This window comes from Arachis ipaensis, chromosome B5 (assembly GCF_059453495.1).
Source record: "Arachis ipaensis isolate K30076 ecotype BB chromosome B5, ASM5945349v1, whole genome shotgun sequence".
Lineage (NCBI taxonomy): Eukaryota > Viridiplantae > Streptophyta > Magnoliopsida > Fabales > Fabaceae > Arachis > Arachis ipaensis.
In genome coordinates, this window is record NC_142440.1 from 137,608,522 (window position 1) to 137,628,202 (window position 19,681).

The window sequence follows — 19,681 nt, forward strand, 5'->3', positions numbered from 1 at the left end:
GGAAGCCAAGAGATCTTTTAACTAAATTAGAGCCCCAGATAGTGAGAGCACTACAACAAATTCGGCAGTTGCTGGGGCTGTTTAGCGACGGTTTTGAACCGTCACAAAACATTTCACGGCAGTTTAATGAAACACTGGAATATGGGGCGCGGCTAAACGGATAGCGGCGGTTTTTTCCAACCGCTGGAATAACCGCGGCGAAATGAAACTTGGGTTTTGCAGCGGTTATTACCCGCCGTAGTATGTGGATGAAAAATTTTATTTCCCAATTTGCGGCGGTTTGTAACCGCCGCTAAATGCCAGTGATTTGAAAACGACACCGTTTTGTGGTGGATGATGCTAAATATGACAAAAATAGACAATATTAATGTTTTGCGGCGGTTAAAAACCGCCGCCAAATTTAAATTTTCCATTAAAATTTTAGATTTTTTATTATTTTTCCTCTTTTAAAAAAGTATGTTTATTAAACTTTAATTTTTTTTTACTTTTCAATTAATTTAAAGAAATTGCAACCAAGTAAAACAGCTCAATTAACATAACAAAGCAAATTAAATATATGCAAACATAACATATATAATGAAATTATCATAACATCATCCAAAATAAGGTAAGAATGCTTAACTTGAAGAAAATAAGCATAAAGAACTAAACCAACTTAAATGCAAAAGTATCTAAGAACATTGATTGAAATTCAAAATTTTTGTTGCGGGTCGTGATTGCCAGATGAAGATGGCCCTGCGCATGACGAGTTCGGTGTACCGCCCAAAAAAGCCAGCTCTGCAGCAACCTCAGCTGGCAGATTGCCTCCTTGCTGTTGGACTAGATATCTCAAGACCTTATGTATCGACTGTCTCTTTGTCTGCTCTTCTTCTAGCTTAGCCGTCAATTCCGCAATCCTCCTCTCGTACTTTTCATTGGGCTCTGCAGAACCTGACAGTTGTCCAGCAGCATTACCAAAGACTTGGGTGGGACATGGTCTAGCACCTAGGGCATGAACTTGTCCTGGGTGCTCCTTTTCGAGAACTTGTGCTAGCGAATCATTTTGTGAAAGGTGCCTAGAGGATCCATCCTGCCTCTCAACATTCGCAATTGCTTCCTACAAATATACAACACATTGGAAAGGCATGAGTTAACAGTAGCACGATATATACAGTAAGCTAAGTTGCTTGAAATTTTCAAACATGACTTACACTAACAACACGCGCATCGGGATGGATATACGAGCCATCTTTTTTCTTATGAGTCAAGATAAACAACTCTCCTCTACCAACGAGCCTTCCTTGCTCTTTCTCCTACATTGTTGATATCGACACAATTTAGTAAACAACAACAACATACTCAGGAAGATTAATCAAACTCTTAATGCAAATAATGACTTATTACCACTTCGTCTTTTTTTCTTGCCAATATTTTGGAGCCCCCAGTATGTGTGTAAAGTTGGTTGCTCTGATCTAAAACGTTCTGTTTACACTTTTTCTATTAACAAATAACAGAACAAATGTAAATGAGAAAGAGATATTCAATATAAAATGTAAGGGGAGTAATATGTATACACATGTATGTTTTGTGGAAATAATAAAATATACCAAGGCTTACCTTTGTTTCTTCTTTCTGGCAATAGTCAATGAACTTTTTCCATTCATTTTCTACTATTCCTTTCGAGCGATGCTCAAGATTTTTCTCATAAGTCCTTATTTCTTTGTAACACCTATCATACAAGTGGTGCCTTGTATCCTTCCAGTTCTTTCCTATCCTCTTCATAATATCGCACTTTATTTTTTCTCCGGCATCGTCCTCATAGTGAAAGACCCGCTGCAATTAGTTGACATTGTCATTAACCAAGACCAACTAACAAGCATAAGAATAATAATTTGTAGAAATGCCACAACCATTACAGGCTAATTTAAATTGTTAAAGTATGACACTCAAATCCAGTACAAGCAGTCGCAATTACGTATAAATGAGAATTGCTTAAATAATGATGTGAAAAAAATATGGAAATTTTACGAACCATATACTTTACCCATGCAAAAGCCCTTACAAAAAAAATAGAATACTAAAATTGCTTAAATTATTGAAGCTTAAAGCTGTACCTTAATCAGGTCATATGCATGTTCCTTCTTAGCTTTGTTCACATGCTTCCAACTGTCTGCACATATGGGGAACTGGGAATAATCCGCACCCAAACTCCTTAAGAAACCACTGAATAATCCAGCTGCCTGACCAATCGATTGTAGCTCTTTGTTAAATGGGAGTACTATCTTTGTATTGGAAGGGAGCGCTATAGCCTCCTTCACGCTCATCCTAGAAGCTTTTCTCACGCCGTCCTCTAAGAAGTGTATGGGAAACAAAATTACTATCTAATCATTACAAAAAAGAAAAATAGAATTAAAGGACTTTAAAGATAACTGTTTACGAAAATGAGAGGAAAAAAAGTTTACCGATAACAGTAACTTCCCAGAAATCTGTATCTTTGCGTTTCCCGTTGTTGTGCTGACCTTCGACTTCTTGGGCAACAAACAAGTCGTCGATGTGGTCATCAAACGATGGAACTTCATCCGCCTCTGGGTCGTAATCCTCATCCTCTAAACGTGCTTATTTAATTAAATAAACTTCACTGATAAGCAACACAATCAGTTTACACAAGTTCAGCACAAATTATTTCTGAAGCACCACTCACCTATCTGGTTCTCCTATTTTTGGTTTTCTCTCTAAATATTTTTTTATATGCTACTTTGAACTGTTTCAAATTAAAATATTTTGATTTCTCATGATGAAACTCGGTTTTTGTTTTTCAGTTTGTTGAAGTCCTTCATTTTCACACCAATAGCCAATTATATGAATCTTCAACCAGGTAAGTAAGATTGTTTTTCTGCGTCTCATGTATGTACTATTTGAAACATTTTTCTTATAGTTTTTCTAATTTTAGTCTAAATCAAAATAAATGCCCCTTGAAAAAATAAATCTTTAACCGAAAAAAAGTATACAACTAAAAAACATGTTCACAATAGCATATAAAAATTAGAGAAAAGGACAAATAGGTTGTTGACCTTTTGTCCCGCAGACATTTTTGTCCTTGACCATTGAAAAATATTTTTAAGTTTCTGACCTTCACAAAATTTGGACGGATCAGTCCCTCTGTCCAAATGCGTCCGTTAGGGACTGATTCGTCCAAATGTCTCCGTCAGGGACTGATCCGTCCAAGTTTTGTGAAGGTCAGGGACTTAAAAGTATTTTTCAATGGTCAGGAACGAAAATGTCCGCGGGACAAAAAGTCAGGGACCTATTTATTCTTTTCTCTAAAAATTAACAAAATTCACAAAATCTGATACAATTCATGATTGGTACCTTAACCCAACAGCTCAAACAATATTATCAACAACAAATCAAGAGAACAAAACAAGCAAAATTCAAAATCAAGAAAAACTAATCTCAAGAAATTAACAAAATCTCAACAACTCAATATTAGTCTCAATCAGTAATTCAGTATTATTAACACAGATCAACAAAATAAGAAAAAACAAACTCAAGAAGCAGTGTTTAAGCTAACCAGAGGAAGGGATAGAGAGACAGAGTGGGAGCTTGACGGCGACAAAGAGAGAGCTCGACGGCAACGACGAGTAGAAGAAAGACCTCGACGGCGACGGTGAGGAGAAGAGAGAACTCGGCGCTGACGGCGAGGAGAAAAGAGAACTCGGCAGCGACAGGGAGGAGAAGAGAGAGCGCGACAATGGCGACGGCAAGGAATCTTCAACCCTGCTTCCGATGACCAGCCGACGCCAACGAACACAGAACGAAAACCATTCGGCGATGAGGTTGACGCGGTGCTGCAGGGCTGTGGGGGCTGCAGTGGTTGCGGTGGGCGGTGGCTGCGTTAGGCGGATGGGGGCTAGGGTTTTTTTGTTTGCCCTCTTACTTTTCAGATAGGATAAGAGATGAGTGGGGTCTTTAGGGGAGGGGGTAGCTTTCGGGTAGTCCAATAGGTTTAGGTGATTTTTTTTTTATAAAAATAAAAACGGCGCCGTTTTGGGAGATTTATCCAACCGGAAGACTTAAAAAAACCGACCGGTTCTACTAGTTTACCCAATTGAACTGGGCAGCCTGATTCAGTTTTTATAATCATGATTAAAATATTATGATAATGATTTGAAGAGAAATGGAGTGATATGTAAATTTAATTTAAAAAACATAGTATTCATGATGAACAAGTTGACTTTTATGTTTTAAGAATATATGTAAATTACAAAAATATCTGCAACAATATTTCACATTTTTTCTAAAGAATAAGTTATGTTTTATCATATGTGTAAAATTTTTTTTTGATGCATTGAAGTGGTTTCTTATAGTTAAGTTTATCTTTTTATTTAATATAAAACTAAGAACAACTAATTATGGTATAATAATTTTTGCAAATGATCAAAATCCATTATATATTGACTTTGTTCAATTTTTTGTTTCTCAAACCATTTCTATTGGTGTCCAATTATACGTTTTCATATTATCCAACTATAACTGTCATACGATAACTTGGTCAAACTTGTAATTACCAGTCAATTTTTTTGATTTTTTTCATACTGTTTTTTGAGTACATATAACTTTTATTAATGTTGTCATTGGTTTTTTTTCTACCGAATACATGTAGTACTCTCCCTTTCTTTTTATATGTTAGATGACTTAAGCTGATTTATTTTTTTTTAGATTAATTTCAATCGTTAAATTTAGATTTCTAATTTGAAAATATAAATAAAACTATTAATTTTTTAAACGCTGAATTTTAATTATTTTTTCATACAGAGGTAATTTCAAAAAATACAACAGAACAAGGTCATAAAAGCAAGGATACTCATTTTATCTTTTTTTTTGTCAACCCGCATATTTAGTAATCATTTTCAACAAAAACCGACATCATGACGATCATTAAAAGGTCCAAAGTTAAAATGAAATTCACGAAAGGCAACGCATTTAGGGTTTCCAAAATAGTAATTATTTAATTTGTATATTTTTTGTTTTGTGGTTTCCAAAATCCATTTTAAGTTCTTTATATTTTTTTTAGATTTGTACTAAAGTTAAATATTTAACTATTATCTTTTTCGAAATACACGTTACATATTATGATGGAGAGGTATCACATTTTTTTATGTTATTTATCATATGCTAAAGTATATTTAAAAATGATATAAAATAAAAAAATAATTAATGTTTGATCATCAACTAATAATTGAGAAATCCAAATTGAAACCTGGATCTTTTATTCTAAATTAAAAAGTGGCGGACAATAAAATTAATTTATTGATTTGAATTTATAATTTCTTTTAAAATAACAATATAATCATTAATGGATTTTAATATTTAATTTTTTCAATATTTGTTAACGTAAAATGAAAACACGTTCGACCAAGTTGCATGACACCTAAACAATAATTTAGTGAAAACAAGTTGAAGTAATAAAATATTTAATAAAGACATTAGTTATACATTCCTCACTTTAAATTACATTGACAAACGTTTTAAATAATAACAATGCCAAAACTACAGAAAGTGCTAATAAGACTATTTGTCGTTGTATTTTATTTAAGTATTATTTGTTACAATGTCTCTTATGAAAATTATAGTAGGTAAAGGAAAGATATTTTTTATATTGTGCAAACCTCACTAAATTTCATATCAACTGTAACTCACTAAACCTAAGTTGCTTGGTCAAACTAAATTGTGATAATTCTGATGGAAAATAACTTTTACAAGCTTGTTTTCTCGCTTTTCTTATGTCACTATTAATTAGTTCGATATATTTTGATACTATACTAGATATTGATAAAACCTGGATTTCAAAGTCACGAAATAGTGTGGAATATAGGCAAGGATTGAACAATTTTCTAGACTTTGCGTTTGCGAATGCTCCTCCGATGGCATGATAAAGTATCCATGTCCTAAATGCGGGTTTCAACAAATGCAAACAAGGGAGGATGTATACGATCATCTGTTGTTACGACCATTTTCCCCTGTATATACGATTTGACTGCGTCATGGTGAGAAGCCGGTTGAAGAGAGATCTGAATTGGGACGAGTAGATGAAAATATGATATCCCAAATGAATCAAATGCACCAAATGGTCAACGAGGCCTTCAATTTCACGATGCAACATGCAAGTGAGGACATCACAACAATCGAAGATGCAGATGACCATGAAGACGTGTTACCGTACTTATATGAAGGTCCAAGTCGCGTGGCGCAGGATTTTAACAATCTACTGTCAGATGGAGAGCAGGAGTTATATCCCGGATGCTCAAAGTACTCCAAATTATCATTCTTAGTGAAGCTGTATCATATCAAGTGTATGTGCGGTGTGAGTGATAAGGAAAAGTCCATGATTCTTGACTTACTGTGGGACGCATTCGAACAAGCAAAAATTCCAAAGACAGTGTACGAAGCCAAGAAGACAATAAGAAAGTTGGGTATTCAATACACAAGATAGATTCTTGTCCAAATGATTGTATGCTGTACCGAGGTGATGATGAGAACTTAACTAGGTGCAAGAAATGTGGGTGTTCAAGATGGAAGCAGAAGACTAAAAAGGGCTCTATTGTTAGGCTCAACGTACCAGTGAAGAGAAATGAAAAACCTATAGCAGCCAAGACTCTTCATTACTTTCCCCTCATACCACGACTGCAGTGGTTATTCATGAGCAGGAAGACATCAAGTGATATATTATGGCATAAATAGGCGTCTAATAACGACGGTTTCCTTAGGCATCCAAGGGACGCTGAAGCATGGAAGAAGTTTGATGCAAAGTATACTAAGAGGCCAAAGAGGGAAATACTTTCAAGATGTGTGCAGCAATGATGTGGACTATCAGTGACTTTCCGGGACTAGAAAACCTATCTGGTTGGAATACGCACGGTGGGTTAGCTTGTCCTATGTGTAACTTGGATGTTAAGCCACAGCGGCTGAAAGACAGTCAAAAATGGTGTTTCATGTGCCATCGACGCTTTTTAAATCAGGAACACAAATACAGGCTAGATCGGAATAGATTTGATGGGCAGGTTGAAGGTAGAGATCCACCAAAGAAGTTATCCGGAACAGATGTATTGAGGCAAGAGTTCAACCGTGACATCCAAAAAAAGACGCAATGGTCAGGATGCGGATGAAGATGACTCGCATTGGAAGAAGAAGAGTGTTTTCTTTGACCTACCGTACTGGGAGGATCAGATGTTGCGTCATAACCTTGATGTGATGCATATAGAAAAAAATGTGTGTGACAATGTGGTCTTCACTATCTTAAACGATAGCGGCAAATCAAAAGACAATCTTAAAGCTCACAGAGATTTACAATGCATGGGCATAAGGCCTGAATTATGGCCAGGAGAAGGTGGTAAATGTCCTTCTACAATATTTGCGATGTCGAATCTACAGAGGAATGTATTCCTAAAGACTTTGCAGAATATGATCTTTCCAGATGGTTACTCTAGCAATGTTGCTTGTTCTGTTGATTTGCGACAGCACAAGTTATCTGGGTTGAAAAGTCAAGACTGCCATATTCTGATGGAACAACTACTCCCAATTTTGGTGAAGAATACACTTCTGAGTCCGGTGTCCAATGTGATTGCAAATTTGTCATCATTTTTCTGAGAACTTTGTGGGAAAGCCATAAACCCTATGCAGCTTGCTGAGCTTCAGAATCATGTTGTGAAAATTCTATGTCAGATGAAAATGATTTTTCCTCCATCCTTCTTCACCATCATGCTTCACCTCACGGTGCATCTCGTTGATGAGGTTACTCTTGGTGGACCAGTATATTATAGGTGGATGTATCCAATAGAAAGGTTAGCTTGCTGATAAACCCCCTTTAGTACACTCAGTTGAATTAAATGTGTATATACTGAGCGTTTTATTGTATTTATATAAAAGGTATTTAGGACATCTGAAGCAATATGTTCGTAATAGGGCACAACTAAAAGGCTCAATTGCAGAAGGCTATTTATCTGAGGAAATCCAGACTTTCTGTTCTAGATATTTGGATTATTAAGACTAGAATCAACCGACCAGAGTGAGTTGATGATGAGCCTATTGATCTTCTTCATACTTCAGGAGAAAGTATTTTTTCAGCTATTGGAAAGGCATTAGGGGTTGTTTCGCATTTCGAACTCACTCCAATGGAAAAACATCAAGCTCATTGTCATGTGCTAGTCAACTGTGATGCCGTGGTTCCATACGTTGAGTAAGTATACACATGTATTTCTAAAACACCAATATAACTCTTTTCTCACAGTGACTAGTTGGACTAATTTTCTTTTCTCCCATAAAGTACATTTAGGGAAAAGACAAAGCGAAGCTTGCGTCATCAGACAAGGTCACAAGCTAAGATAGATAGTGTCGTCCATGCAGAATTTCCTCGGCGGTTCAAGCATGAGGTTGACAGAATACTAACCTGAACAATGTGTTTTTAGCCTGGAATTAGTACTATATGAAAATCGATTTTAATATAAAGCATGAATGTTATGTGGTTCCAGGTTCCTATGGAAAGTACGCTTCATTCGAAAGACTTGAAGTTGCTTGCGTGCGCTCCCATGATTCAGGCAAGACGTTTTGGGGCGTACAATGTTAACGGGTACAAGTTTAGAACTATCACAAAGGAAAATGGGATGAAAACATAAAATAGTGGAGTATATGTATCATCTAATACAAGAAGTTATGCAAGCATACGTGACAATAGAGTAGCTGTTGGTGGTGTTCCGTATTACGGAAAAATAGTAGACATAATTAAATTGAATTATAGTTGTTCCTTCACGGTGGTATTGTTCAAATGTGTTTGGGCTGATACCACTACCAGTAGAGGCATCAAACAAGACCATTTGGGGCTTACTAGCGTTAATTGCTCTCATCCGATACACACTGGTAATCGAGAAGAAGATGAACCGTACATATTCGCATCGGAAGCTCAGCTTGTATACTATGTGGATGATGAAATAGCTAAGGACTGGAGTGTTATGATTCATGTAAAACCAAGGGATTTGTATGACATGGGAGAAGAGAATGAAGAAGCTGAAGTTGGTTTTTCTCTACAGCCAGGGTTGAACATGTCAGCGGAAGGTGACATTGGAGATTTACTGTTGACAAGGGAAGCAGATATGGAAGACCTCATAGAAAATGCTTCAAAGAATTTCGATAATGTCGCGTAATGCTTATATGAGGCCTTTTAATGTAATTTAAAAATGATATTTCTGTCATAAACTAAGTTAAATAAACTCAACATTGTACGTTGTTTTCTTTGGTTACTTTATACTTGTGTAGTTTTTATTTGCAGTTAAATATTTACGTTATTGTGAATTTTCATGAGTAAAAGCAGATTTTTCGTTTCTTTCAACGATTTTAATACGGAGAAGTTAGTTTACGTTAAATCTTTATTCCTTCTACATTTTTTATTTTTCTTAGGGTTGCATTTTTTATAATCTTGCTATCTATTACGCAATATAATTTCACTAGTGTTACGTTTTGAAAACAATAGTGAACATAACATGATAGTGGAACATGATTAATGAAAACTGAGGACTTTTCGTCATCCTCTGCAAGCACAACAATTGCTACAGAGCTTCTGTTTAAGAAATTTTCCCAAACTATTAACAAGGGTGATGGTAATTGTCAAAAATTTGCGTTTAGTTTTAAAATTGTCTTATCATCTTGTAGTTTGTTTTCTTTTTCTAAGTTAGTATTTAATGACTCCGGAGTTCTCAGTTTTTTCTATGTATACTCAATCTGTTATGTGCATGTTGATATTTTTAGTCTTACCTGAATATTTCGGAGAAATAGTTCCTGATAGTCTAGATGGAGAAGAGTCTGATTCAAAAGACGATTAAGATGATATCTCCTCTGTCGCAGTCGACAGATCCATACAGTTTGATCTGAATAAGGTTCCGGAAGAAGACGATGAAACTTTAGAAGACCAACAAGATAAACAAGATGATATACATGTTAAGAAAAGGTTCTTTGATCTGAATAAAATGCCATGGTATGGAGATGAAATATCAGATCCTCTAGAACGTGAAGCCCATAGATTCATAACAGAGTATTTTTCGCCAGGTCAATACGATGTTGAAGAGAAATTTTGATCTTTTATTATAACAGTTACGCTGATTTCCTTAGTTTAATGATTTGGGTCGCCGTTGTACATGTTTATCTACTTTTAGAGTTTCTTAATTTAGGTTTAGTAAGGCATAACTTTAAAGAGGAGTAACTTTGATTTATGCTCTCTAGAACTTTATTTTAACTTTATAAATTCAGAGTATGATTTTATTTTCTTCTTTTACATCCATGTTTGAAAGCAAATTTAAATGCCAATAACGTAATTAAGAAAATCTTATTGGTAAATTTGTTCACATGAGTTAACATATATAGCTTATTTAACTTGTGAATTTTTTTTACGTAAAACGAATGTAAAAAAAGTGTTACGAGTTTAAATAACAATTATTTAAACATATGTAGCTTAAGATAATAGTCTTTACTTAACTAGATTATACCTAGATGGTTTATTACTAAAGAAAACATTGCAATATGTGGTAATATGTATTTTGCGGCGATTTTGACGAAACCGCCGCAAAATGTAAAACAATAACTCACCTTGCGGTATATATAGTGGCGGTTTTCGAAAATATGCTGCTAAATACATACCTGATTGAAATACAGCGGCGGTTTGAGAAAAACTGCCGCTAAATGTCGGCCTGATTGCAGCCCCAACCCCTAACTGCCGCTATATATGCGCCGTAGGTTGTGGTTTCGTGGCGGTTTTCGAAAAGACTCCGCTAAATGCAAGCCTGATTGAAATATAGCGACGGTTTTTCTAAAACCGCCGCTAAATGTACTCCAGATTGCAGCCCCAACCAATAACCGCCGCTATATGTGTCGCTGCAAAATTTTCGCCGCTATCTGCCGGAATTGTTGTAGTGGAGATGCATTGAATCATCCAAGGTGGCGAGAAACTATGGATGCAGAGTATGATACGTTGTTTAAAATCATACACAGAGATTGGTTCCATTGCCTCCTAGTAGAGAAGCTACTGGAAGTGAGTTTTTCGTACTAAGTTCAACCTCTGATGGCACCTTGCAGAAATATAAGACGTGCTTGATGGTTCAGCACTTTACTCAATGCACCATTTTGAAAATTTCTGTGATGATTTTGGAATAGCTCATAATTTTTCATGCCCTAGAACACCTCAACAAAATGGAGTAGTTGAAAGAAGGAATAGAAGCCTTCAAGAAATGGCTAGGGCTATGCTATGTGAAAATGAGGTTCCAAAATTTCTATGGGTTGAAGTTGTAAATACAGCTTGCTATATTTTGAATAGAACTATCATTAGAAAAGGATTAAAGAAAACTCCTTACGAGCTATGGAAAGGAACCCCTCCTAATCTTAAGTATTTCCACATTTTTGGTTGTAAATGCTTTGTGCTTAATAACAAAGAAAATCTTAGAAAATTTGATCCAAAAGCCTATGAGGGAATATTTGTTAGATACTCCACCACTAGCAAAGCGTATAGAATTTACCTCAAAGATCATAGGACCATAGAGGAATCTATACACGTTTCTTTTTGTGATACTAATGCAATTCCCAGTGCTCTTTTAGATGATGATATAGGAGGTGAAGCTAACATGAACCATCAATCAAGTCAAGAAAACCCAATTGCTGTCCCAAATGAAGAATCTGTCCGACCAAATTTATCTCATCAGGATGGAGGAGATATTTCTGTTTTGTCTCCTGAGCCAGTAAGAGAATCTGGAACAGAACAATCAGCTGAAGCTCATCAAAGCTCAACCTTACTCCGAAAACCAAGAGAGTGGAAGTCTATGAGAGGTTATCCTCATGAATTTATCATAGGTGACCCTTCTCAAGGAGTAACCACAAGATCCTCATCCAAGAAGCAAGCCGAGCCAAGCAATGTTGCTTTCTTATCCCAAATGGAACCTCACAATGTGAAACAAGCTCTTGAAGACCCCTCTTGGGTCAAAGCCATGGAAGAGGAGCTTGCCCAATTTGAAAAGAATGAGGTTTGGACACTTGTACCTAATTCGAATGGTAAAAAGGTAACGGGTACTAAGTGAATTTTTAAAAATAAATTAGGAGAGGATGGTAGTGTTGTTCGTAACAAGGCTAGATTAGTGGTCCAAGGTTACGATCAAGAAGAGGGTATAGATTTTGATGAGTCTTTTGCTCCGGTGGCAAGAATGGAAGCAATTAGGTTGCTTCTTGCCTATGCTGCCCACAAGGGGTTTAAAATGTTCCAAATGGATGTCAAATTTGCTTTCCTTAATGGATTTATAGATAGAGAAGTATATGTAGTCCAACCCCTCGGTTTTGAAAGAAAAGAATTTCCAAATCATGTTTTTAAGCTTTCAAAGGCTTTTTATTGCCTAAGGCAAGCTTCTAGTGCTTGGTATGAAAGGCTTAGTACTTTCTTATTGGAAAATCAATTTCAAAGGGGAACCACCGATACAACTCTGTTTATAAAAGTATCAAATGATGATATTCTTCTTGTTCAATTTTATGTGGATGATATAGTGTTTGGATCGGCCAATGAATTCTTGTGTGAAGAGTTTGGAAAACTCATGACTAGTGAGTTTGAAATGAGTTTAATAGGAGAACTAACATTCTTTATTGGTCTCCAAATTAAACAAACTCCTAATGACATTTTTATTCACCAAGAAAAATATGCTAAAGAATTGATCAAGAAATTTGGCCTAGAAAATTCCAAACCTATGGGAACTCCAATGCATCCAAATACTAAACTTGAAAAAGATGAAAACGGTAAAGATGTGGATGAAACACGGTATAGAGGTATGATTGGCTCACTCATGTATCTCACATCCTCTAGACCGGATATTGTTCAAAGTATGGGTGTATGTTCAAGATTTCAATCTCACCCTAAAGAATTCCATCTTTCAGCCGTAAAAGGAATCATTAGATATATTAAGGGAACTTGTGATTATGGCTTGTGGTATCCTAGAACTAATGACTTTTGTACAGTAGGATTTTGTGATGCAGATTATGCGGGAGATCGAGTGGATAGAAGGAGCACCTCCGGAATGTGTTGCTTCCTTGGAAGCTCACTTAACATGTGGTCAAGCAAGAAACAAACCACAGTTGCTCTATCCGCAGCCGAAGCTGAATATATATCTGTCTCTACGTGTTGTTCACAATTAATTTGGTTGAAAACTCAGTTGGAAGATTATAAATTGAAAATCAATAGCATACCCTTATTTTGTGACAATATGAGTGCAATAAACATTTCAAAAAATCATGTTCTGCACTCTAGAACCAAGCACATTGAAGTAAGATATCATTTTAACAGAAAACATGTGCAAAAGGGAACTATTTATATTCAATTTGTAAAATCCGAAGAACAGCTTGCAGACATTTTTACTAAATCCTTATGTGAAGACAGATTCTGTTCTCTAAGAAACAGTTTGGGAATGATAGAATTAAATTCTGTTGATAATTTGTGAATTTTCTGATTCTGTTTGATTTTGTCTCATAGGTAGGGAGGAGACAAATTTAAAACGTTATGGGCAAGCCATGATACAGGGGGAGACTGAGCTGATATTAATGATCTTGGGCCCCACCAAATCCTCTTTGACCTTATCCATCTCTCTGGCAATTTTGAATTATTTTTGTTTTAAAAACAATACTTTTTGGGAAGCTGTCATATCATATCTTGTAGGAAGGTGTTCTAGTCAAATCATAATCTTTTCCTTCACCTATTCCCTTGATTCTAGGAGCTAACCTCTCTTTTTAATTTAAACTTCCTTCCTTCTTGATAACCGCGCCACTTAATGGCCATTACTCTCTTAATCATCTCTCTCTACTCAGCATTAAATGCTCTAATAATCTCCCACCTCTCTCCACTCTCGTCACTCACTCCTTCATCTTCCCTCTCCATTCTTCACTTTCATAACATGAAAAAGAAAGTGGCTCCCAAAAGAAGTAGCCGAACCCCTCTACCCAGAAATCCTCCACTTTCTTCTACTCCATAGACTCATACTTACATTCACATACACTCTACATCTTCTTCATCTCCTTCACCTTCCTCCAAACAAACCGAAACCATGAGAAGAAAGGTCATTGCTTAGAAAACTTCATCCAGAAAGAAGATTAGAAAGGATAAAGAATCGGTTGTAGAAGAAGAAGAAGAGGAGTCTCAGTCTTCTCTACCCCATTCACCACCAAGAAAATCAACCACTCACCCCTCTACTGGCCGCAGTTCACAGCGCGCAAAAAGTTACGTGCTTCGTAACACCAGGAAACCACCGAATTTGAAATCACTTGATTTCAAAAATAAGTACAACAAAGGTCACTCACACTTTGATCCAGCCAGATTTAACTCATGTGCTTCATATGAGTTTCATAATGAATTTCTAAAGAAGCGTCACTTATGTGCATCACACATAGTGAACTTGGAATCCCTTACTGCAAAAGGCATTAACCTTGTCACTCTCTTTGACAATCTGAAATGGACCCCTTTGTTCAGCATTCAGAAACCTGTGTATCCAGCCCTAGTTCGCGAGTTTTATGCGAACATGAGGTTTCTTGATGGCGCTATTTACTCATATGTCAAGCGGGTTCACTTGTCACTAAATAGAGAAACAATCAGTGCTGCTTTGGGATATGTTGATGAAGGAGCAACTGCCTATATGATGGGAAAATGGGATTCGCAGGTTGGAATCTCATACCAGATTACTTTGAATCGGACTTGCGAAAATTTCTCTGCCTTGGATGGCACGATTCTGACTCACAAGGCTCATGGTCTTGTAAGAGCGCTTCTTCATAGAATCATCAATCACATTGTGATGCCTCAGAGTGGTTCATACCATAGAGTAACTATCTGTGATACTTTAGTACTTTTTGCTATTATTACTTCTTCTCCTATCTCTTTTGCATATCTTATGGTGAGACACATATGGGAGTGTGTTAGTAGTGACAAAAAGGCTAATCTTCCTTATGAAATCTTTCTTACATGCATCTTTGAATATTTTAATGTTGATTTAACTAATGAGGCTGTAAAAAATAAAGTTTCCATAATCAAGGGAGGAAGAGTCTCGGGTTCTATGAAAGGTAACAAAGGAGAACGCTCCATGCCATCTGAACCATCTGAAAGTGATCTTGAGAGTCGTCCACATGAGCCAACAAAGGTTGCGGACTCCATCAAGGGCGTACTCACTGAGTTCTCAAATATGTCAAATCTGATGGTGCAATCCTATAAAACAGCTCGCAAGCAAGCATATGAGAATGAGAAAGCTTGGCTTAAGTTCCAGGAAAGAGTTAACCTGCTGCTGAAGAGTTTTGAAGAGGAAATGGCTGCAGAGGAGGATAATGAATCACCTGGCTCAAATTTTAACCTCTCTGATGATTGATCAATTTGTCATCTTTTAAACTCTGTTTCTGTTTTGTTATTTTGGTATTTTGTATGCACTTGGATACTCTGAACTATTATGTTTTGATAAAAATAAATATTATGCTATTGGTATGTTATTTTCACTTGTTTTGCAGGTTCACCCATTGATGACAAAAAGGGGAGGAAAGTTGGAAAAATTGAAAAAAATAGGGGCTGAAATCATTTTGATATTCATGATCATCCCTGTGCATAAGTTCTATGTTCCAATGGTCATGCTTTATGTTTTATGATTTTGCTGCATTATCATTATTGGAACTTAGTTGTGTTTTGATAATTCTTTTGTGCTCTGATATGTTGAATGAATGCCGGATAATTCTGTTTGATTGACAATTTTTTGCTATGTTGAATGATTATTGCTCTGATATGATTGTTGAAAATTTTGTCTATTTGATTAAATGATTTGGCAGCAAAACTTTTGGGAATTATCTGATGAGTTTTGGTTGAAATGTACTCTGTACTCAGGAGTTTATGTTTGTATTGAGCAGAAAAATCATTAGATGATAACAAAACAGGTTGTAATTATCATATTACTTTTGCTCATAAATCAAGCTGTTCAACATGACTGAATATTCCATATGTTGATACATTATGGCTACATGCTTGATTTTAAAAGTTACAGGTAAAGCTTCCCTTGGTAAAATGGCATATATTAAGGGGGAGCTATGTAACAAATGGAAAAGGGGAGGATTCCAAAACCTTCAAAGGGAGTACTCTTAATCCTTACTCTTTTTATTTCAATTTTTTAATAATGTTTGTCATCAAGGGGGAGATTGATAAGTTTGAAAAATTCTAATTTAATATGATGATGATCAAACATTATTAAAATATTATTTAAGAAATTATGTAATTTAAGTTTTAAATTAATTGATTGATAATTTATGTTTTTTTGTATGCAGAATTTTGGCCATTGGGTTTAAGCAACAAAAAGTCCAATTTGTTGATAACATTCAGCCTTGTCCTAATTGGTTATATGATGTGTGGCTGAATCATTGATATGTTAATTGGGCCAGGAAATTGTTAAACAAGCCCAATTGAAAATTTTGTTACAAGACCAAAAGATTTGGTCCGAATTGAAAAAAGAGAAGGAGGAAACTTTGCATGCTTAGTTCGGTTACTTCATTCACTCCTTGGATTGGAATTCAAATTTGATTAAATGGAGTTAATGCAGACATTGGTAACATGAAAGAGAAATTGATATTGATTTGATTGCCATCATTAATGACACACGCTACTAAGAAAAAGGAAAGTGGAAATTAATTCATTTTAATTCTTTATTCAATTACATTGAAAGTTTTCTCTCTTCTCTCTCCTTTCTCTCATCACTTTCGGTCATGTCACAGAGAAGAAGAAGTTACAAGCTATCAGAGTTTAGGCACTGTAGCAGTGAAGCTATGTACAAGCAAAAAGCCATTGTGATGATGGCATTGGAAAAAAGAAGATCCACAGTAGGGTGTGGCTGAGATCTTTTCCACTTATGGTAAGAAGTGGTGAGGAAATCTCAAGCTCTCCATATCCGAAAATAGAGAAGATCCAATTCGGTTAGAGGAAAAGGATCCCTTGGAAGCATGGCTCGTCTCTACTTTTGCTCAACCACCACAGGAGGTAGCTACTGTAGCTACGTGAGGAAGAGGCAGAAGATAGAGCAGATGGAGCTGTCAAGCATCAAGGACTCATCAAGGGTCAGGAATCCTTCTTGGAGAGCAAGTCAAGATGGAAGGCCCGGATTGATGAAGCTTGGTGAGAAGGGATGAGGAAGAGGTAATTACATGTTGAATTTTGCATTTGGTTCTCTCTCTTCTCTCTCTGGCCGAACCGGTTTTTGTGTTGAAGAAGAAGAAGATTAGCTCCAGGCACCAACTCAATTTCGAATTCAACTTCCCGATTAGGTGGAAATTCATTAATATCATCTGGAAACACATCTGAAAATTCACATACAACGGGAATCTGCTCTAAACTCTGATCATCACCTGATACTCCCGCAGTTAATAACATAATACCCTGACATTCGGTTCCAGAACAGTTTACTATCATAGAATTCAAATAGTAACTATTCACCACAACCGGTGCTTCTGACCTTCTGGCATAAACTGTACTGACTTCTCAGAACAATCAAGCAAAACATGATTCTTGGATAACCAATCCAATCCCAAAATGAGATCAAGACCAGTCATAGGCAAACAAATCAAATCATGCACAAATTCACGATGTTGCACTCGAAAAGGAACTTGTGGACATTCTATCCTAGTCACCATAGCTTCATGAGTAGCATTATATACTTTCAAATCATAACATAAAACCACCATTCTCAATCCTAATTCATGGGCCTTTTCAAATGCAATAAATGAATGAGACGCTCCTGAATCAAATAAAGCATTTAAGATTTTACCAGCCATTTCACAATTACCTCTAATCAGTGTCTCAGATCCCTCAGCACCAATGGTAGAAGTGGTGTATACTCTCCCTGGCTGTTGCACTCTACCAGTCTCATACTTTTTCTTCTCCGGGCAATTGGTGGCGATATGCCCGGGCTGTTCACAAGAATAGCATACTCCAAGTCCGAATCTGCACGGAACTCCAGGGTGATACCTTCCGCACTTCTGACAATTCAGATCTTGCTGTGGCTACTTCCCAAACCTTTTTCCTTGATTAGCAGTAATATTCGGCCTTCTGTAATTACCTTGACCCTGAGTCTGTTGCGGAACAAAACCTCCACGCTTGAAATTCCTACCTCTCGGAGCAAAGTTCCTCCCTGAAGGCCTCTGAAAAGGCACCCTCAAACTTCCTTTCTCTGCTGCCGCCTTGCTCACACAATCCTCAGCCACCCTACTCTTATTCACCAATTCAGAAAACACCCTGATCTCCATTGGGGCAACGAAGCTCAGAATATCGCTCTGAAGACCTCCCTCATATTTAATACACTTCCATTCGGCAAAATCTTCTGGTGCCCCTTGACAGATACGAGAAAAGCGACATAACTCCTCAAACTTACTAGTATACTCAGCAACAGTCATCTGTCCCTGTTTTAACTGCATTAATTCAAGTTCCTTGGCATTTCTGGCTGAATTAGGAAAGTACTTCTTATAGAACTCTGTCCGGAAAACCTCCCAAGGAATCACAGCACCATCAGGCTGCAGGATACGTCGTGTTCCCTGCCACCAATACTGAGCTTCACCTTGCAACTGATAAGTTCCAAATTCAACCCATTGCTCTTCAGGAACCTGTTGTGCCTGTAACGCCCTTTCCATAGCCTGAATCTAATTATCTGCATCAGTGGGATTTGAGGTTCCCCTAAAAGTCGGAGGGCGAACTTTCAGAAATGTAGCAAGTGTCATAGGACCATCTCCATCATTATTATTCCCATGATTACCCTGATTTATCTAGTTACCCAGTGCCTCAGCTGTCGCCTGCATAACTGCAGCCATATTTCCCAGGGCAGCCATAAAGTCTACTGGATCAGTCCCTATGGGGGCAGGAGTAACGGTGCCTGTCCTACCTCTACCTCGCCCGCGACCGCGTCCGCGAGTCGACATCTGGTCCCTATACACACCAAACAAGTGATATTAAGTTGATCAGTCTCAATATCGCAGGTCTAATGCTTTAAGTTCCAAATGCATGCTCACAAACGTTTATGCCATATATATCAATCAGATATCCTAATAGCACATCACACATATATAGAGAATGCACAAAAGTACAATCAGTCCGTCTTTCATGCTCTATAGGAACGAACTGCTCTGATACCATAATGTAACACCCTACCACACAAAGCTTTACGCTTAAGTCGTAAAACAGAGGTGATGTGGTATTACGACCTCTAAAATAAAATGAGTACATATAATAGCAGAAGAGTTATAATATGCTAGGAGCCTTGAAGAATAGGGGAAATAAAAATCACGAGATAAAAGCGCAACGCTCAAGGAACGAGTTAACTTGCATGCTAAGAAAACCGTAACTGTCAAACATAAGATAACAGAAGTAGGAATAGAGTGCCAAAGATACAAAATAACAAGCTCCTAACTCAGCCTGCGAAGTCAAGACTGGCCGGAGAATATTTACACATATGTACATACATATCCAAAACCCAAAAGTACATACACACAATCCTGCCTCTCCATAAACCTCTAAGAGGATCAAAAAGGACAAGTTATGCGGAGAGAAAGCTAAGTACATATATATACATCACGGTACAACAAAACTATACAACAACACTATCCAGTAACCCCTCCGCTTTAAGAGTTCAGACGC

The 19,681-nt window shown here is 36.8% G+C and overlaps 1 protein-coding gene across 1 annotated transcript; it reads right to left on the reverse strand.

Moving 5' to 3' along the window:
* Positions 1-691: 691 nt before the first annotated feature.
* LOC110263003 (uncharacterized) lies at positions 692-5,993 on the reverse strand. Its single transcript, XM_088487298.1, has 7 exons — positions 5,972-5,993; positions 2,442-2,585; positions 2,094-2,329; positions 1,597-1,812; positions 1,384-1,476; positions 1,191-1,292; positions 692-1,096 (listed from the first exon to the last, which is right to left on the reverse strand). The coding sequence occupies exons 1-7, from the start codon at positions 5,991-5,993 to the stop codon at positions 692-694; spliced, it is 1,218 nt and encodes a 405-aa protein (XP_088343424.1).
* Positions 5,994-19,681: the final 13,688 nt, after the last annotated feature.